At 46.6% G+C, this 19346-nt stretch overlaps 2 protein-coding genes and 2 pseudogenes across 2 annotated transcripts; 3 read left to right on the forward strand and 1 right to left on the reverse strand.

Annotated features, from left to right (window-relative positions):
• The first annotated feature begins 118 nt into the window (after positions 1–118).
• LOC127759887 (transcription factor BHLH148-like) lies at positions 119–2085 on the forward strand. Its single transcript, XM_052284105.1, has 3 exons — positions 119–613; positions 718–1002; positions 1858–2085. Exons 1-3 carry the CDS (start codon positions 128–130, stop codon positions 2008–2010), a joined length of 924 nt encoding a protein of 307 aa, XP_052140065.1. The 5' UTR covers positions 119–127; the 3' UTR covers positions 2011–2085.
• A 5834-nt stretch (positions 2086–7919) lies between these two features.
• LOC127760443 (uncharacterized) lies at positions 7920–9426 on the forward strand (annotated as a pseudogene).
• Positions 9427–11420: 1994 nt separating this feature from the next.
• LOC127754382 (uncharacterized) lies at positions 11421–12760 on the reverse strand (annotated as a pseudogene).
• A 4890-nt stretch (positions 12761–17650) lies between these two features.
• LOC127762767 (uncharacterized) lies at positions 17651–18823 on the forward strand. Its single transcript, XM_052287254.1, has 2 exons — positions 17651–17972; positions 18123–18823. The coding sequence occupies exons 1-2, from the start codon at positions 17651–17653 to the stop codon at positions 18821–18823; spliced, it is 1023 nt and encodes a 340-aa protein (XP_052143214.1).
• Positions 18824–19346: the final 523 nt, after the last annotated feature.

Below are 19346 nucleotides of genomic sequence, written 5' to 3' on the forward strand. Positions count from 1 at the left end.
CTGGCGCGCTTCGTGTGTGTCGTACTCGATCGTACTACGTAGTAAAGCACGGTAGCAGCGCCGTAGGTTGTATATATATAAGCGCAGAGACGCGTGGGAGCTGGCGCCACGGCATGCATGCACAGCCATGGAGAACGACGACGACGTGGAGCATCCCTTCTACTACTTCGTCCACGACGACGCGGCCGCCGGCGTCGACGACCACGAGGAGTTGCTGGCGAGCCTCGGCTTCCTCCTCCCTCCTCCTCCTCCGCCGCCGCCGCCACCGCAGCCTGATCAGGGAAGGAGCGCCTTCGCGGCGTACCAGAGTACCGCGGCGATGGCGTCGTCGTCGTCGTCGTCGGAGTCTCTGAGCCGGCGGTACCACTCCTCTGCGTCGAACGTCCACCGGAGAATGCACAGGTTCCTCAGGAGCATCTATGACGACGCCGGGGACGACGCGGGGGCAACCGCGGAAATGCAGCCGGCGGAGGGCGAGCAGCAGCAGGCGGCGCCGAGCGGCGGCAGCGCGCGGTTCCGGCACATCATGCGGGAGCGGCTGCGTCGGGAGCGCCTCAGCCAGGGCTACGCCGACCTCCAAGCCATCCTCCCAACCGGCGCATCATCATCAAAAGTACTCGTAAAATCACTCATCAGGAACTACATGAGCGTGCATTCTTTTCAATTGTTCGATCGTCCTGCTCGGCTCATCATTTTTCGCCGCCATTTGTACCTCAGGGTGGCAAGAACACCATCGTCGCCGCGGCGGCAAACTACATCCGGGAGCTGGAGGGGAGGAAGGGGTGGCTCTGCGCGCAGAACGAGTTGCTGGAGCGGACGACGCCGAAGCCCGGCGCCGGCATGGTGGTGAAGGTGCGCGCCGAGAGTGAGCTCGGCTCGACGGTGGACGTGTTCGAGGCGGTGCTCCGGCGGCTCAAGGCCATGGACGAGCTGCAGGTGACGGCGATCCAGTCGTGGTTCGGCGCCGGCGGGATGTGGATGGACGTCGCGGTGGAGTCCAAGGTACATTACAAATGTCGCGCACAATGAGAAAACAAGTTCATGTGCTTCTGATTTGTTAATATTAATCAACATCAACTGTGTGCCATTGATTGATGGTTGAAAAGTTCAAAAAAATAACAAGTTAGTGTCGTAAAAACATATGTTTAGTATGTGCTACTTGGTGATCATGTGTAAAGAAAAAATGAACTGTGGTAGTTGACTTGAATGCATGACTTCATAGCGAGTCATGTAAACGAGTGACAGTTTTATATATGTGGACCAGATTAAACTTATAAACTCATTGATTTTGTCGCTACTGCAAAAGTCGAGTATAAAGTATAAACCCCACATTTCGTGTGGCTAGATAACTTAATGTAAAGCTGAATTTGTTTGTTTATTTACGACTAGTAGTGTCAATTGGATCAACTTGATCTCATTGCTTTCATTAAAAAAACAGTATGCAACAACAAATGACATGCATGAATTAATCAATGCACAAGATATTAAAAGTAGTATTAAAAGTAGGAGGAATATATCAGGCGCTGAAAATTCTTCCCTGGCCAGAATAAGTTTGCCAGATGTTTCACATTCCAGCTTAATTTAGCACATTTTAGGAGGATTGACAATACTGGCATTGATCTCCATCAACCATGCATGCATCTATTGTCTCAGTTATGCAGATGAGAATTAATTTTGTGTGGTTTAACAACAAGTACTACATCCCAAAATAAATAAATTATGTATACGAATCTGAATATATAACAAAATTTGATTTATTTTAGGAGAAGGAGGATTAATTATATATTATTGTTTTTCTTGATTTTCCTTATACTACTTACTAATTAAATTTTCCATTTAATTTTCTCGTACGCAAAGATATCTTCGCGAGAGGTGGACAAAGCAATAACAAATGCCTTGAAGGAACTTCAGGAGATCGAATACTCCGAATACTCCTGCTTGCAAGATCCAATGAGAAGTGGGACGAGCTTTAGTTGTCAAGTTGAAAGTGGTGTACTACTAATGAGTTGATTACTGTTCGGTGTTCTAATTAAGTACTGCCGATGTTCTTTACAAGTAAGCAAAGTAATGAATAAATGGAAAAGGTATTTTAAACTCTTGTGGGGATGTCCTTGTTTGTTTAAATACTATCAAAATAATTATTTAGGACTCTAAAAAAATTAAGAATATTTATACCATATAAATAAACTACTTAAAAAAATCAAGTCTAAACTCAACCCACACATTGAGTCAAAAGAGAAAAAATCAGACATGAATAGTATTGGTACTATTTAGTTTGAATTTATCTTTTTTTCTCAAAATGTATAGATCGAATTTGATATGATTTTTGGTGGAGTGGTATAGGTGTTAGTGTACTCTACCTTACCAAATTTTATTATAATTTTCACAACCATTTATATTATTTTTTAAAAAAAGGTTATATGAGGGAACATCACCTCTTGAGGCATATATTAGAATCCTCTCCCGAAATAAATGATGATGCATCTCCCGAAAGTCATTTTACATCACGCACATCCTACTTTCTTAATGTCATTTTAAATAATTATAGTAAAAAATAAAAATAATTTACAAGCATTGATTATGGTTCTTTGCTTTAGAAGCAAGTGAGGTCAACTTGATTTACACGTGGAGAGAAAAATAATAATTCATAGCAATGAATTATTCCTTCGTACGTATATGCAATAAGGCATTGTTTAGATTAAAATTTAAATTTTAGTCAAAAACGTCACATTAAATGTTTGGACACATGCATGGGACATTAAATATGGGAAAAAAACTAATTGCACAGTTTGCATGTAAATTGCGAGACAAATCTTGAGACTAATTATGCCATGATTTGACAATGTGATGCTACAGTAAATATTTGCTAACGACGGATTAATTAGGCTTAATAAATTCGTCTCGCAGTTTATAGGTGAAATCTGTAATTTGTTTGTTATTAGTCTACATTTAATACTTCAAATGTGTGTCCGTATACTTAAAAACTTTACACCCAAAGAACTAAACACACCATAAAGAAGCAGCCTCACATGTTTATCAAGTGGAATACGAGTAGTATGACACCATAAAACTGTAATTGTAATATTAGGTGATGACTGCGACATACCATAAAGAAGCACCCAAAGTACTAACATTTTTATACTTCAAGGCCTGCATTGACCAGTGGAGTAGTGTGAAGGATGTTCTCACATTGTGAGTAGATATAAATATGTTTCTCCTCTTGTCAACCTGATGTGAAATCCGATGCCCGCGTTGTACAACTTCGATCGAGGTTCCAACGGTCGAACCCAGTAGCCTGCACCTGTCACAAACTCACAATCTTTAAAGAAAATCGTCGCATTTGCGTTATGTGCGTGACACGCTTCTAACCGTTCTTCGTTTTAGAGACGTGCCGCGTGTCCGTACGCCCCACCTCGCTGGAAACTGCTGAGAGAGACCAGACGAGTCAAACGAGGTCGCAGCAGTAGAATTGTCAAATTAATCTTCCTTCAGCTATCGGTTGCGTCTACATCAGCAAATGATTCTCCAATCGCGAGCCGTCATGCGATCTGTACTACGGAGTATAGTGCCTTTCAGCTCGATCGCCCCCCTACTTCCAGGTAGCGCACAAAATGTCGTGCTCGCGCGCTCGGTTTCATGCTTGATCATCGTGACGCGCAGCTGGTTACCAGCAGAAGGCCCGGCAAGGCGGCAACTGCGTAGAACCCCTGCGCCCACGCCCACGCCCACGCCCACGCCCACGCCCACGCCCAGCTGGTGTCCCGGTCTTGCCTGCCTGCCTGTAGAAATCACGGGGGATCATCCCTCTGCATCAGCGCGCGCGAGCGACGGAATCACGGAAATGATCGATCAGCCAATAATCAACCAGGCCTCGGCACGGCCACGCGCCGTGTTCGCACCGGCCATCACACACGCGCGGTCACGGCCGCAAAATTAAAGGAAGTCAGCGATTTGGGGCGTTTTTGCGGGGAGTACGTGCGTGCTCTCGATTAGCGGGAGGCGCGCGGCATGTCGACGCGCACGTACGTACGTACGTATGCGCACGCCGGTACACGGTGGGTTCGAGCAATGGACCGACCGACACATGTCATGTACGTGCAGACGGTGCAGCGGTTGATCGCGTAAGGCCGATTGCTGCTGTGTGTTCGTTCGCCGTCCTGTTCGCAATGTGTTGTACCTTTCTTCTCTCTTCTCATCAGTTTCTTCTCATCAGTTTGCTGTGCAAGGGGGTGTTTAGATCGAGGGCTGTAAATCAGGCAGACCTCGGCACGAGGCCACGAGTCGACTCCGAATCGACCCCGCGGGCCCGCACGCGCTCCAACGGCGTACATGACTCGTATACGTGGCGGCGCCCCCTAGCTTCTTCCTGTCCGATGCACACGGCGCGCGGGGTCACACCCGCAGGGGAGAGTGGGGTGGGGGGAGGTCAGGGACGAGATGCCGCACGTCGACGTACGCACGCACGCACGCACGCCAGGAGAGCAATGGACCGCTGGACGCCATGTCATATCACATATGTCACCTGACATACGTGCAGTGGTTGATCGGGAAACACAGTTGCTTGTGTGTTTTCGTCGCCGTGCTGTTCGCTACGTGTGGTACAGGAATGAACACGACTGTGTGAACTGTGAAATGAATTGCTCGTCAAATTATTATTGTTGTGTATTATCTTTTTTAGAGAATGGTATATAATATTCTGACATTTGCTTAAAAGAGTTAAAGCTAATTATTACAATCTAGCACTCTAAAAAAAAGTGTAGTCCAAATAAAATAAACACAACAACTATAAAAAAACCAAACCAAGACAAGGAAAACACAATTATTTAAGATTGTTTGTCAATCTCCAACATAGTTAGCAAAAAGTTGCATAACCGTCGTCTCAAGCTTACGACACGCAACTTTCAGATGCTCTTCATCTGCTTCACACTTTTGTAATTGTGCCCAAAACCAAAGCCAATGTGTTACTCTGAAAATTATCTGCTTATAAGAAATAGATGGTGATTTGTCAAAAACCATATCATTCCTACTCAACCAACAGAGCTCAACATATGACAGATGCTCCTACAAGTATCAGTTTACTCATTTTCTTGTCAACCCCCATTAGCCAAGCATCAAACATATGAGATATGTTAGTAGGAAGGTTAAAACGAAATGAGAACTGAACTGCTCTTTATATAAACTTTGTATAATGACAGTCCATAAAAAGATGTTGAATAGTCTCATTTTTCATACAAACATCTTAAACTACTATTCCAATTCCGTCTTGCCAAATTGTCCTTAGTTAACACAACACCTTTAAGCAAGTACCACATAAAGATCTTAATCTTAATCTCAAGTGGCATCTTAAGCTTCCAAATACACTTATTCCTCTCGATGTAACCATTATTAATTAAAGCTAGATACATTGACCTAACAGAAAACCGACCATTAAGCGGAACAGCTCCCATGACATTAGCAATAGAAGAGGTTTTCCTTCGGACAATAGCATATAGAGATGAATATTTATCCTTAAAGGCCAAATTTCCTAGCCCCATTTATCTTCCCAAAATCTTACTGGCTCTCCATTATTCACATTTCAGGAAACCATATTTAAGAAATCACTTTTGACCTTTATGAGACCTGACAAAAATGAGAGTCGCCTTGTTTCCTATCAACTTGCGTTATAGACTTATTATAAAGATACTTTCTCTTCAATAAGTCTTGCCAAACGCCTTCTTCATTTATTAATTTATAAACAACCACTTACTCAAAACACATTTATTTTGAATTTCCAGATTGTGAATCCCCAATCCTCCCTGGTCTTTGGGTTGGCAAATGATATCCCATCTAATGAGTTTGTACTTTTTCTTATGATCATTCCCTTGCCAAAAGAAACGTGATCTATAATAATCAAATTTTTGAAGAACACCTTTCGGTATCTAAAAAAGGATATCGTAAATATGGCTAAACTTAAAAGAATAGAATTAAAATTTCCTATTAAATAAATAAATTCATTACTTATAAAGAATAATATAATACTTTTACGTAACTATATAACTATTTAGCAACACACAGTTACACAGAGAAAAAAAAGCTATTTTCTCGTCTGTCTTTTTTCCAACCAAAAGCTATTATACCTCATTTTGATCTAGATAGTTCTTTCTAAATTTAGAATGGGCTTCATACTTGGAGTTGTTTTAGCTCTTCTTGTACAGTCATCATACGCCTAGTCTAGGTACAATCTAGGAATAAGTCCACTTAACTCCCTTAACTATTGGCCGAATCCGATTTGTATTCCTAAACCGCAATACTGGATATCTCGACCCCCAAATTATCAAAACCGTTGCAATTTTACTCCATTGTGCTGACGTGGCATTCACGTGGCACCCTAGTCATCAAATTTTTTTTTAAAAAAAAGGTGGGGCCCACCTATCATCAAATCACCCTCTATGTACTAATCTCTCTCTCCTTCCCTCTCTGCCTATCTTCTTCTAGGCTCGATAGTAGCAGGGCGCCGGGATGACGATGGGAAGCGGCAGCGGCGGGACGACAAGCAGGGCTCTCCTCTCTCTCCCACCCTGGCCCCTTTCGCCCTAGCGTTTGTCGCGGAGTGGTTGGTCGAGCGGGGATGCAGAGCGGCGGTGGAGAATACGGTGGGGCTGCTTTTGGTGGCTCTTGCAGTTCGATCCGGCGGCGGCCCTTCCTCTCCCCACCGTCGCGGCGACGCCATGGACGAGCTCGATTGCGGTGAGCACCAACTCAACGGCACCACCAGTGTGGAGATCCACCTTGAGGATGGCCCTCGAGTATGTGCTTGTACTGCGTTGGCATCAGCTCTAAGATTGCCAGCGCTCCACCCACTGCCCTTGCACCCTGCCCAAGTGCCAATCGAGGTTGGTGGCGTGGAAGGTGGCGATGGCGGTAAGGTTGAAGTTGGCGCCATTGAAGACGTCGCAAAGGAAGTTAAAGGCGAAGAGGAGCACGAAGAGGTGGCAGACGGTGACAAGGAGAGCGTAGTGGATCCCTTCCTAGATGCTGAGGTAGGAGGTGACTACCGCTATTGAGGCCCGCAGCGTCGACACGCATAGCACCCACAGGAACGTCACTACTGTTTTTGTTGCCACTGCCCACACCACCACCGCCACCGCTGCTTGCTCTGCTGCTTGTTGGGGAAAAGATAGAGAAGGAGAAGAGGGATGAAAAGTGGGTCCCACTTTTTATATATTTTTCCTAGTCACTTACATGTGGGCTTCACCTGTATTTTTGTGACTGGGCTAACACGTCAACATAGTGGACTAAGTCAATATGCCATGTCAGCAAAAATACACTCTAAAACTATTGAGGGAGTCAAATTGTATGGGTTTTAATAGTTTGAGGTGGGTGTCTAGATATCCGATATTACGGTTGGGGGACACGAATCAGATTGGAGCTATATTTGAGGGAGTCAAAATGAACTTAGATCCAATAATCTAATAGGCCCAACCGAATGGGCCGCTGCAAACCCATCGACAACAAGTGAACAATGGGCTCAAGTGCCAAGCGAACTTTCCTTATCTTTCTTGCGGCACAAGCCCATCATGAACAATATGTTCAAGTGGGCCAAACGAGCCATCCGCCATCCTCCCTTGCTTGAAGTATACTCCCTCTGTCCCATACTATTAAAACCTACGATTGGATGGTATGTTTCATGGTACAACGAATCTGGACAGATGTGAATCTAGACAGATGCATGTCCAGATTTATTATACTATGAAACGTCTCATCCAATCTTAGGTTGTAATATTATAGAACGGAGGGAGTAGTGCTCCTCCCCATCCTCTCTTCCTTGCAGTATTAATACCCTCCCCTTCCGTTCCGTGGCTTCCAGAAGCAAAAAAAAAGGGGAATCAAACTTGTAACAGACACCGTCGCGTGAGCGTCTCGTGCCATTCGCCACCCAGTCGCCAACCTCCCCTTCCCTTCCCCTCCCCTCCCCTCCCGTCTCCCATGGCTGCCTCTCCGCCATGGGCGAACCTCATCGGCGCCCTCGTGCGCGAGATCGCCACCCGCCTCCCGTGCAAGTTCGATCGCGTGCACTTCGCCGCCGTCTGCCGATCATGGCGCGAGTCCCTCGAGCAGCTCGCTCCCCTGCCCCGGTCTCCCGCTCTGCCGTTTCTCATCCTACCGCTCGCTGAGGGGCCTGCCGTCTCCTGCATCCTGAGCGACTACGCCACCCACCCAGCCGTCGTCCCGGATTGGGTGCGGTACGCTCGCTACATCGGCGCGTACGACGATGGCTGGGTCTTCCTCTCCACTGCTCCACCTCAAGGTCCCCAACACCACCTCCTCCTCGATACCTACCAATTCGATCGTCACATCAACCTCCCCGACGCGTTCATCGAGCACCACACCGGAGCGCTGTTGCCGTTGTCCATCGTCGCCGCTGCCCTCTCATTCTATCCAGACGTCGACGGACGATGCGTCTTTGCCGGAATCATCAACGTCGGTCCCGTCCCACAAGGCCGGCCAATGATTGCGTTCTGGCGCATCTTCGATCCGGTGGTCCCTGGCTTGTTCAGCGGCCCACTGAACCCGCGCAGGGAATGGGATGCGGTGGACGTCGTGCACCACCATGGAGCCTTCCATTTCCTCACCCAAGGGGAGCACATCATTGTGGCCAAACCGGAGTTCCACTATTGGTGTCCGGTCCCGGCTATGCCTCAAGTCGACTGGGAGTTTCGCTGCTTCCCATCGAACAGGCGCGGCTACAACCAGCAGCACGTCAAGGCGCGCTACCTAGTGAAGTCCCGCGAAGACCTGCTCATGGTCGTGAGGTGCTCCCCTCATCCTGGACAGCCGACGTCGGCGTTCAAGGTGTTCCGGATGGTGCCAAGCCAGCGGGCTCGGTGTCGGCAGTACATTTGGCAGAGGGTGCCCTCACTGGGTGGCCGGATGCTGTTCGTCGGGCGTGGCTGCTCCAGATCCTACGAGGCGGATCACTACCCCGCCGGCATCGCGGGCGGCATCTACTTCTTCGATGATGGGTTCATCCAGGACCCGGTGATGCTGCAGCAACAGCTGCAGCAACTGCGGGAAATGGACGGAATCACCTGGCCCCATGGTGGAGCGCTGCTTCCCGGCAAAGGCGCATCGAACTACTCCCCCCAAGGTTGGCGTCTCCCTTGAGAGTTGAGACGGACAAGACGGCAAGGTTCGGAAACATTGCTCTATCAAAAGAGGAAGTTATTTTGTGATCTTAGCTAACATGTGCTTCCTCTGCATTGTGTTCGTTTCCCCCTCTTGCTGTGTGTGGTATTGTAGTGCTGAGATAATATCAATCCAAGTTACACCATTTGATACCTTTCTGTTTCCCTTTGGATGATTCGAGACTTGAAGTAGTTTATTGATGCCTGTGTTGCAACTGATATATAATGTGGGGACTGATGTGCATGACTGTGCGCTTACATTTTGTTTCATGGAAGCATACCTTTATTGATAGATCGATGGGGCCGTATGTTTGCCTTGCGTTTCGTGGATTATCTTCATGGAACTTGATGTTTGGTTATTCAATTTCTGTCGGGGCTTCCTGATAATTTCCTGAAGAAAGTTTGAACGTTGAGGTTCTGTGCTGAATGCAGCCTACGAATTGTCTGAATGTTGATTTATTTCTATTATTTTCCATGAATTTGCACTTCTTGTTTTTTTTTCTTACCAAGTTTGGTTATGCCGCTCTAAATTTCCTATGCAGAACTCTCAATTTTGCAGAAATTGTAGGTTATTTTCTCTCTTTGGTGACTGCAGATTCCTGTGATTCTTTATGGTTAACAGGTTACTTGCTAATATGATACTTTACTTTCTTCTATCTTGGGATTCTGTTCATTTTGATGGCACCACAAATTTGTCTTAACTAGTGCAAGCCACATGCATCACTCACACAGTCCATTTTTGTTGTTCAGATGAAATAAAGAGCAGTTTGGTCTGAGAAACTTATGGCCTGAAATGTAACTGAACAGTGTCTTAGTAATTCTTGCTCTGTTCTTATCTTATAACTGAACGATGTCTTGGCATCCCTTCTTTCTTTCTTTCTTTCTTTCATTATTTCAGTACTGCAACTGAGCATGGAACTTAGCGTTAATTTGTTGCACTCCTATGATGGATGGATGCTAAAATAAAATGATTTTCACAGGGTTCAGTGATCACACAATAACTTGTTTTCCCTGTCTTGCTGTCGTTCACGGCTGTTGTAGACTTGCAGTTGGTGTTGATTAAATAATAAATCGGAGGTTTTTCATTATGTGCCTTAAAAAAATATAAATATAAAATATTACTACTCATCATAGTTATAATTTGCATTGAGGTAGGAAAAAGATTGATGCTTCCGCTACCGTCTCCCCCCACCCGCGTCCACGGCTTCACGGCAAAACCTAAAAACTACCGTAGCACAAAAAGAATGAGCGTCTTAGATTTATCCACGACACTTTAAGTAAAATTTTTACTCTTAAGATTTAAGAGAGAATTCCTTATATGACACTGAAAATTGGTTTGATCCTTTATATGCCATTGAAAATTGGCTCTTCCCTTATATGCCATTAGCTCAAATTTACGCACCCTCTCATGCCACTACCGTCAGTTAACTGCATGTTGACCGTTAAGTCTAAAATAAAAAATACATATTTGCCCTTCTGAGTTGTTAGGCATGTCCTATACGTCTTTTTTTACTTTGGATTTAATGGTCAACACACAGTCAACTGATGGGAGTGGCATGAGAGGGTACGCCAAATTTAAACCAATGACATATAAGGGAAGAGCCGATTTTTAATGGTATATAAGGGATCAGACCAATTTTCAGTGACATATAAGGGATTATCTCAAGATTTAATCAGGAGTAACATTTTTATTTTGGTATGACATAGACAAATCTCATATGTTTATTTTCCGATCCTATAGTAATTTCAGTAATTTCTATGTTTATATTATATATATGGTTTGCACCATATATTTTTCCCAGCAATACAATGGATCACATAGCTCTATTTAGTTCCCGAGGTGACAATTTGGCATATATATTCAGCTAGCTGAGCATAGCATTGCAAATCACAAAGAGAAGCACACAACCGGCTGTCCGGCTAGAATAGTGTCACCGAAAGCACTAGAAACATGGTAGTACTACTAAGTTGCTAACATATCAGGCAACCATTCTACCCCCCAGACAGACATTATATTATTTCTACCACTCAAGCACCATGATTCCATCAAGCTAGCTAGCGATGGATACCAGTACTACCTCCGTCCCAAAATAAATATAGCTATAGATATTCGTGTTCAGTATTTTGACCATTCGTATTTAAAAATTTTATGAACAAAAATAAAAATATTAGTCACACATAAATACTATTCATGTATTATCATCTAACAACAATAAAAATACTAATTATAATTGTTTTTCAAATAAGACGAGCGGTCAAACGTTGAATATGAACAGTGCTAAAACTACACTTATTTTAGGACGGAGGGAGTACGTATTAAAGTGACTGACACGATCATTCCTAGTGCTGCTCCGAAGGCGAAGGCTAACAGCTTGCAAGTCCCATCACAGGTGTTTGACGTCCGAGGCGCCGGCGAAGAAGTCATGTCGAAACGCAGGACGCAGTCGTCGCTCACCACGATGCCGACGCCCTCTCCCTGCTCCTCCCGACGTGCCTCCCGGAAGCATCTCGGCATCTCTCGCGCCGCGCCCTCCAGGCACTGCACGCAGTCCGCCGGCGCGACGCCCGCGGCGCACTGCGCCACCACGCGCCCCGCCAGCCCCGTCGTCGTGGCTGCTCCGACGTCGATCGCCTGCGTCGCCGTCGTCGCCAGCATCCGCGCCGCCACGCCGTTGCTCATGTCGAGGAACGTCGCGTACAGGTTGTCGCTGAACGGCAGGACGTCTCCGGTGACGAGCCACCGGTGGAACTCACCCCCGCTGGGCGACGTCGTCGTGTTGGTGTCGGCGGCGAGGTAGCAGTAGCACCCGTCGAGCCAGGCGCCGGCGCGGCGGCTGGCGGCGCCGCAGCCTGCGACGACGTCCGCGACTGCGGCGGCGAGGCTCTCGCGGTACTGCGCCGGCGCAGAGTCGCCGAGGCAGACGCTGAGAGCGAGCGCGCGGTCGTCGCCGTCGCCGGCCTGCGTGGAGGCGAACCTCGTCGCAGCGGCCTGGGCGGGGAGGTCGGTGGGCAGCACGAGGATGTTCTCGCGGGAAACGCCGTGCCGTTCTGTGGGAAGTACCTGGCTCCGGTGGCCGTCGACGTCACGCCGGCGAGGAAAACGACGACGAGGAGGCAGGAAAGCTTGGTGAGCGCCATGAGCGATGGATTGCACGACACCAAGGTGTGTTCTGTGGCAATGGCGGAGGAGGGAGCTAGCTAGGTCGCCAGGGCGCTGGAGACGAATTGCATGCCGTAGCTCGAAGCTATACCGCTCTTTATGTAGGCGATCGAGTGAGCTCAAATGCCACCACACTGTGCAGCTATAACCGCGGACACGCGCACGCTCCACTACTCGAAATGGCACGGGAGGTTAGCACGCGTCATTGCAGTAGCTGCAAGCAAGCACTGTGAATGGCAACGGGTAATTGCGGCGAAAGCTCCGCCGAATTCGCTAATCAAGAGGGCGTCACTCCGAACTTGCTCCGCCGAAAGTTGTTTCCCTAGCTAGTTCACCTGTTGCTCGAATTGGCTGGACTTCTCTCCCTTTACTCGCTTAAGCGCTTAAGCACTACGCGCTTCTATTTCCGTGAGCTTACGGCCTTAAGCGTTGTCATTCCTGGCAGGTCTGTTCGGCACGAAACTCCGGTGCAATTAAGTCCTACGGACTATGGTGTGTGCTACCAGTTTAGTAACCATTTCTCATGGGTTCATGAGTTGGGTCGCTGGAGCTTGGCTGGCACAAAACACGTTGTGAGATTATTGCCATGAGGAGTAAGTCAGTAAGGCTGTGTTCTTTCCTATGATTCTCAACCCATCTTTTTCGTTTTTCACGTGCACAATTTTTAAACTATTAAACGGTATATATAAAATTGTTTTAAAAAATCATATTAATCTATTTTTCAAGTTTTTTAAACTAATACTTAATTAATTATGTATTAATCTATCATTCCGTTTTCCGTGGGTAGGGAAGGGGTTCTTAATTAAAAAAAACACAGCCTAAGATGGACTGACGTGTAAGCATGTTTGCAGCAAGTAATGTACATTTTTTTCATTTTCTTCCACCTCTTGCTATGTACATAAACTCCTTTTATTAATATAACACCAATCATCATGTTTGGCCATTCAAAAACCTTTTCCCATGGGTCATTAACTACTGCACCTTCACGTACCAAGCATTGCTAGCCATGGCTAGGGATGAAACGGTTGGAAAACAACATCAGCCGTTTAAATAATCATATATTTCTTGAAAACGGGATCGATAACGATGAGGCTGAAAAAAAATATCAAAAATATTGGAAACTTAAGGCTGTGTTCTTTCCTGGGTGATTGTGAGTGAGTTTGTTTCGTTTTCTGCGTGCACGCTTCTCAAACTACTAAACGGTGTGTGTTTTGTAAAAAAATTTATAGGAAAGTTGCTTTAAAAAAATCATATTCATCTATTTTTGAAGTTTAAAATAGTTAATAGTTAATTAATTATGTGCTAATGGCTCACCTCGTTTTGCGTATCTTCCCAATCTCCTCTCCTCAAACATAGCCTATATGAACAAGACCATGTGGAATATCGAAAACATTAAACTTGATGTCTAACTTAACATGACTATATAATTTTGTCTCTCCTCTAGCCTTATACTCAAATTAGAAATTTTAACGAGTCTCAAAACTACGGGTCACATACGTACATGGACGGCAAATATTGAGATATTTAAAAATATGGTTATTACCGTATTATAAAAGTAGCATTGTTCATTGTTCATGAAACTTTAGTAAATTAAGGAAACGGTCGGTAGAACAATAAAATCTATTTTTTTTACTATTTCTATTTTCAGTTATTGTTTTCACTCCCGTGATGGCAAAGGCAAACTGGTCACCATTGCTTGCTACACATCCGAGCTAGCCGTCGGCTATTTCATAACGTGCCCGTGAGTTGTGAGATCTTAGTTTCTCACAGTATATATATGGTGGCGCAATGGCAGTCCGGTGCATCCCCGCCCTGCCCCGTGACTGGCCCCTCAAGGATCTTATCTTTTCGCTTATACTTATACTTATCAGCCAAAATTTAAAATTTCCACATTACATTTGAAGTTGATTTTAGGGTTTTTTCATCGAAGTTTATTTTTAGCATTTGCTTTTAGATCACTAACAACACGTATATAAAAGTTTTATTTATAAATTATTTTTTATTTGTAAATATGTCAATGTTGCCCTTTTTTCCGCGTCGTTTTGATGATCCACGGAACGGGCGGGACAGACCCCGGATCACCCCGTTGCGGTCGCGGTTGCGTAGTCGCGCGCGTGCGGCGAACGTGCGTGCGTCGTGCAGGGTGATTCTGTTCACCGCCCCGTGGGCCGCAAGGGGTCCAATCTTTCGCCTACAAAATACTTTTCCCCTGCGGAATGGGTTGGCGGTGGACGCTCGTAACGCTAGCGGCTAAGCTGGGCATAGCATTTTGCAAACAAAACACACATGATAAGCTACTGTTATCCTAACACATAATCCCTACTACATATGACGATTTATTTCTACTACTCGATCGAGCACCATGACTCGATGAAAGCTTTATATTGGTTCAGGTCCTCGATGTGAGGTAATACCCTAATCTAGTTGTCTCGATGTGAGGTAATATCCTAATCCTAGTTGTCTCGATGATCCAGTTGTCTCGATGTGAGGTAATACCCTAATCCAGTTGTCTCGATGATCCAGTTGTCTCGATGTGAGGTAATACCCTAATCCAGTTGTATGTATATCGGATCTATGTCCGGTATGGAGTGGAGATGATGTATGCCTAGGTTGTGGAGATAATCCGACCTCCCCCTCTCGGGACCCCTGCCCCCTCTTATATAGGATGAGGGGGGTTACAAGTAAGTATCTAGTTGATTGTAACTAGATCTCCCTATTCTATCTACAAAGATATGTATGATCCCCCAGATTTATATCTTATTCTGGAAATTTCTCTTTCTTTATTTACAAGTATGCCGCATGTGCCTACGGCTCTTTGCCCACCCTATGTCGTACGGCCCAAAGGCCTCTCCTTGGGTACCCGGTGTACCGTGTATCCCACAGTTATATTACTACAAATTGTCTTCAATTCACTCGATTCGAACGTGACTACTATTACTGCGGGGGTGTATAGATCCAGGGGTGTAAAGTTTTGGCATGTCACATCGGAAATTATATAGGGTATCGTATGGGGAGTTCGGGCACTAATAAAAAACTAATTACAAAATCTGTTAGTAAACCGCGAGACGAATTTATTAAACCTAATTAATTTGTCGTTAGCAAATATTTACTGTAGCACCATATTGTCCAATCATAAAGCAATTAGGCTTAAAAAGATTCGTTCTAGCAAATTAGTCGCAATCTATTCAATTAGTTATTTTTTAGCCTATATTTAATGCTCCATGTGACAGGGTGTTCAAACATTGAATGCGATAGGGTGTAAAGTTTTGTGATGGGATAATTGCTAGCGCTGCTGCTCCAACGGCACCGAGGACAAACGGACGGAGAGCTCCACCAAGGCTTGCCGCCGGAGATAGGCCAGGTGCATGGTGAACTGGAGCACGCAGTCGTCGGTCAGCACGACGGCGACGCTCTCTCCCAGCCCTCGTGTGTTCCAGCAGCATCTCGGCATCGCTCGCGCCGAGTCCTGCAGGCACTGCACGCAGTCCGCCGGCGCGCGGCCCGCCGCGCACTGCGCCAGCACGCGCCCCGCCAGCCCCGTGTTGGCGCCGTCGTCGAACTCCTGCGTCGCCGCTAGCAGCACAATGAGTAGCTACTGCCTGGTGTTCCGGTCTTGCCTGCCTGTAGAAATAATGGCATATGAGCGACAGCATCAGCGCGAGCACGAGCGACGGAAATCAGCCAGAGGCAGGCCTCGGCACGGCGGCAAGCTGTGTCAGCACGTAGTCGTAGGGATACGACTGGCGCTCGCGGCCCCGACTCCATCGCCGCGTGCCCTTCCTACCCGGCTAGCTCCCTGCTCGTCCCACGGGCGTACTTGCCTGCCTGCTCGTACCGGAGTACGTGCCTGCCTGCCTGGTGCCGGTGCCCCCTAGCCTCCTGTCCGGCGCACCGCGCACGCGCGACGGCCGCAACAGGGGAGTCAGGGTCTCAGGGATTCGGCGAGTTTTGCTGTGAGTGCTCTCAAATATTAGCGAGATGCCATGCCACACGTCGACGTACGTACGCACGCCGGTAGAGCAATGGGCCGATGGACGCCATGTCACCTAACGTACGTGCAGTGGTTTGGTCTGGAAAAGCCGTTGCTTGCGTGTTTTTGTCGCCGTGCTGTTCGCGAGGTGGGACGAGTTGTATATATGTAAACGAACACGATTACGCGAGACCGAGAAATATATTGTTCATCAAATTATTCTCGTGGATTATCTAGTTTATTGTTGTGATGAACTTATCATTAACTTTTTAATATACATTTGATCATTTGTTTTTATTTAAAATTTGTGGAGAACTACTAATTATGTAGAGTGCAATCATAAAAGAATACAAATCATTGTACTTAAAGAATATTTAACGATAAATCAGATAAAAAATAATTATTAAATATATTAAAGTTTTTAAATAAGAATGATTAAAAATATCTTAAAATGCCAATCCCGCATATATTATAATCCGGCGAGAGTATTAATTAGTACGTAGAAAGAACTGCATTAAGAATGCAGCTTTTCTTATTAAATAAATAAATCCAGTAGTTACAAAGCAATATATTACTACCTCCCAAACATATCAACTTTTAGTTATAAATGTAGACACACATTAGTTTAGATTCATAGCTATAAATATTTATATTTTGGGACATAGGAAATGCTTTATATAGTACTTCCTCTGGATTGATAATACTTTTTTTATAAGGGCACGATCAAGCAACTTTAACCACTGTTTTCTATTATAATATACATACAAATATGAACAAATATATAATTTTATTGAAGTATTTTTTTAAGACTAATATGTACATATGGTCTTCATATTTATAAGAGAAATATTTTTGAATGATTCATAGTCAAATATTTTATAGTTTGACTTCACCATTGTTCAAAACGATAAAATTACACAAATAAAAAACAAATCTAACTTTTCCAAAAAAAAACTCGTTTTGATTTGGATATACTCTGTGTTTAGAATCGGCTTCATATTTGGGTTGTTTTACCTTCATGTTCATTTATCATGTTTAATCAAATCAGGCCATGAAATGGTCCGCAACAAGCCCATCAGGAACGAACAATGTGCTCAGGTGCCAAGCGAGCCTTCCTCCTCTTTCTTGGGGCACAAGCCCATCCTGATCAACATGCTCGAGTGGGCCAAACGAGCCATCCCCCAATCCCCCCATCTCTCTTCCTTGCAGTATAAGAAGCCCTCCCTCCTCCTCCTTCCGTTCCGTGGCTTCCAGAAGCAAAAGGGAATCAAACTTGTAACAGACACCGCAGCGGTGAGCGTCCCGTGCAATTTGCCACCAAGTCCACCCCAACCTCCCCTTCCCCTCCCGTCTCCCATGGCTGCCTCTCCGCCATTGGCGAACCTCGTCAGCGCCGTCGTGGGCGAGATCGCCAACCACCTCTCGTGCGAGTTCGACCGCGTGCACTTCGCCGCCGTCTGCCGATCATGGCGCGCGTCCCTCGAGCAGCAAGCGCCCCTGCCCCTGCCTCCCGCTCTTCCGGTTCTCATCCTACCGCTTGCTGAGCGGCCTGCCGTCTCCTGCGTCCTGAGCAACTGCGCCATCCACCCCGCCGTCCTCCCGGAGTGGCCGCACGACGCACGCTACATCGGCGCGTACGACGATGGCTGGGTCATCCTCTCCATTGCTCCACCTCGAGGTCCTCGAGAGCACCGCCTCCTCGACACCTAAGACTCCCGCCCTCACATCGACCTCCCCACCGAGTTCATCGCGCAGCAGGACGGAGCGCCCGGGCAGGAATGGCAGTTGCCGTTCTCCATCGTCGCCGCCACCCTCTCGTCCCAACCAGACGTCGACGGATGCGTCTTCGCCGGCATCATCAGCGTTGACCCCGTCCCCCGGGGCCAGCGGACGATTGGGTTCTGGCGCGCCTCCGATCGGGTGATCCCTCACTTGTTCCAGACACATAATCCACCATGGGATGTGGAGGACGTCGTGTTCTACGATGGAGCCTTCCATTTCCTCACCCAAGGGGAGCACATCATCGTGGCAGGTCCGGACTTCCATGGTGGGGATCCGGTCGACTGGGAGATGCGCGCCTTCGAACACATTGGGCGAGAATACGATCAGTACGTCGAGGCGCGCTACCTCGTGGAGTCCCGCGAAGACCTGCTCATGGTGGTGAGGTGCTTCCCTTATCCTGGACAGCCGACGTCGGAGTTCAGGGTGTTCCGGATGGCGCAAGCCGGGCCGGACGACGTGTTCCCGTATCAGCACTACGTCTGGCTGGAGCTGCCCTCGCTGGAAGGCCGGATGCTGTTCGTCGGGCGCGGCTGCTCCAGATCCTACGACGCGGATCAGTACCCTGGCTTCGAGGGCGGCGTCTACTTCTTCGATGATGACATCCAGGATCCGGCGATGCTGCCGCTGGGCGTCGCGACGCTGTTCTCCTTCAACGACTGTGGGAAATGGACGAGAACACCTGCCTCCATGGTGGAGCGCTGCTTCCCGGCGATAGGCTACACCCCCCAAGGTTGGTGTCTCCCTTGAGAGTTGAGTCGGCGGACCACACAGCAAGGTTTGGCCGTTTCGTTTGGGAACATTGGTCGATCAGCAGGTCAAGTTAGTTTGTGATCTTAGCTAACGTGTGCTTCCTCTGCATTGTGTTTGTTTCCCCCTCTTTGCTGTTTTGGTGAGTGTGATGGTATTGTAGTGCTGAGATATTAGCTGTTAATTAGCAGAAGGCAGAACTCCTGTTCTAGTACAAATCTCTTGCTGATATGATCAATGTGTACCTCGATCCAAGTGCATCGTCTGCTACATTTCTGTTTCCATTTTGGATGATTCAAGACTTGGAAATAGTTGATACTTGATAACCCGTCATATCTATCCTTGTGTTGCCACTGATATTCAGTGTGGAGATGTGCTTATGACTGTGTGCTTACATTTTGCTTAGACGGGAGCACACCTTTACTGATAGACAGATGGTGGTGTATTTCTTTCTTTGCGTTAAGTGGATTATATTTTCATGGAATTCGATGTTTGGTTATGCAATTCTATCAGTATATAAAGG

This window comes from Oryza glaberrima, chromosome 1, assembly GCF_000147395.1.
Source record: "Oryza glaberrima chromosome 1, OglaRS2, whole genome shotgun sequence".
Lineage (NCBI taxonomy): Eukaryota > Viridiplantae > Streptophyta > Magnoliopsida > Poales > Poaceae > Oryza > Oryza glaberrima.

Bases quoted from the DNA above. Each gene is read 5' to 3' on its own strand.
- LOC127759887 (XM_052284105.1), top strand. From the start codon at position 128: ATGGAGAACGACGACGACGTGGAGCATCCCTTCTACTACTTCGTCCAC. The intron at 614-717 runs GTACTCGTAAAA...TTTGTACCTCAG, and splicing joins CCGGCGCATCATCATCAAAA to GGTGGCAAGAACACCATCGT. The intron at 1,003-1,857 runs GTACATTACAAA...TCGTACGCAAAG, and splicing joins ACGTCGCGGTGGAGTCCAAG to ATATCTTCGCGAGAGGTGGA.
- LOC127762767 (XM_052287254.1), top strand. From the start codon at position 17,651: ATGGCTGCCTCTCCGCCATTGGCGAACCTCGTCAGCGCCGTCGTGGGC. The intron at 17,973-18,122 runs GTCCTCGAGAGC...CGTCCCAACCAG, and splicing joins CTCCATTGCTCCACCTCGAG to ACGTCGACGGATGCGTCTTC.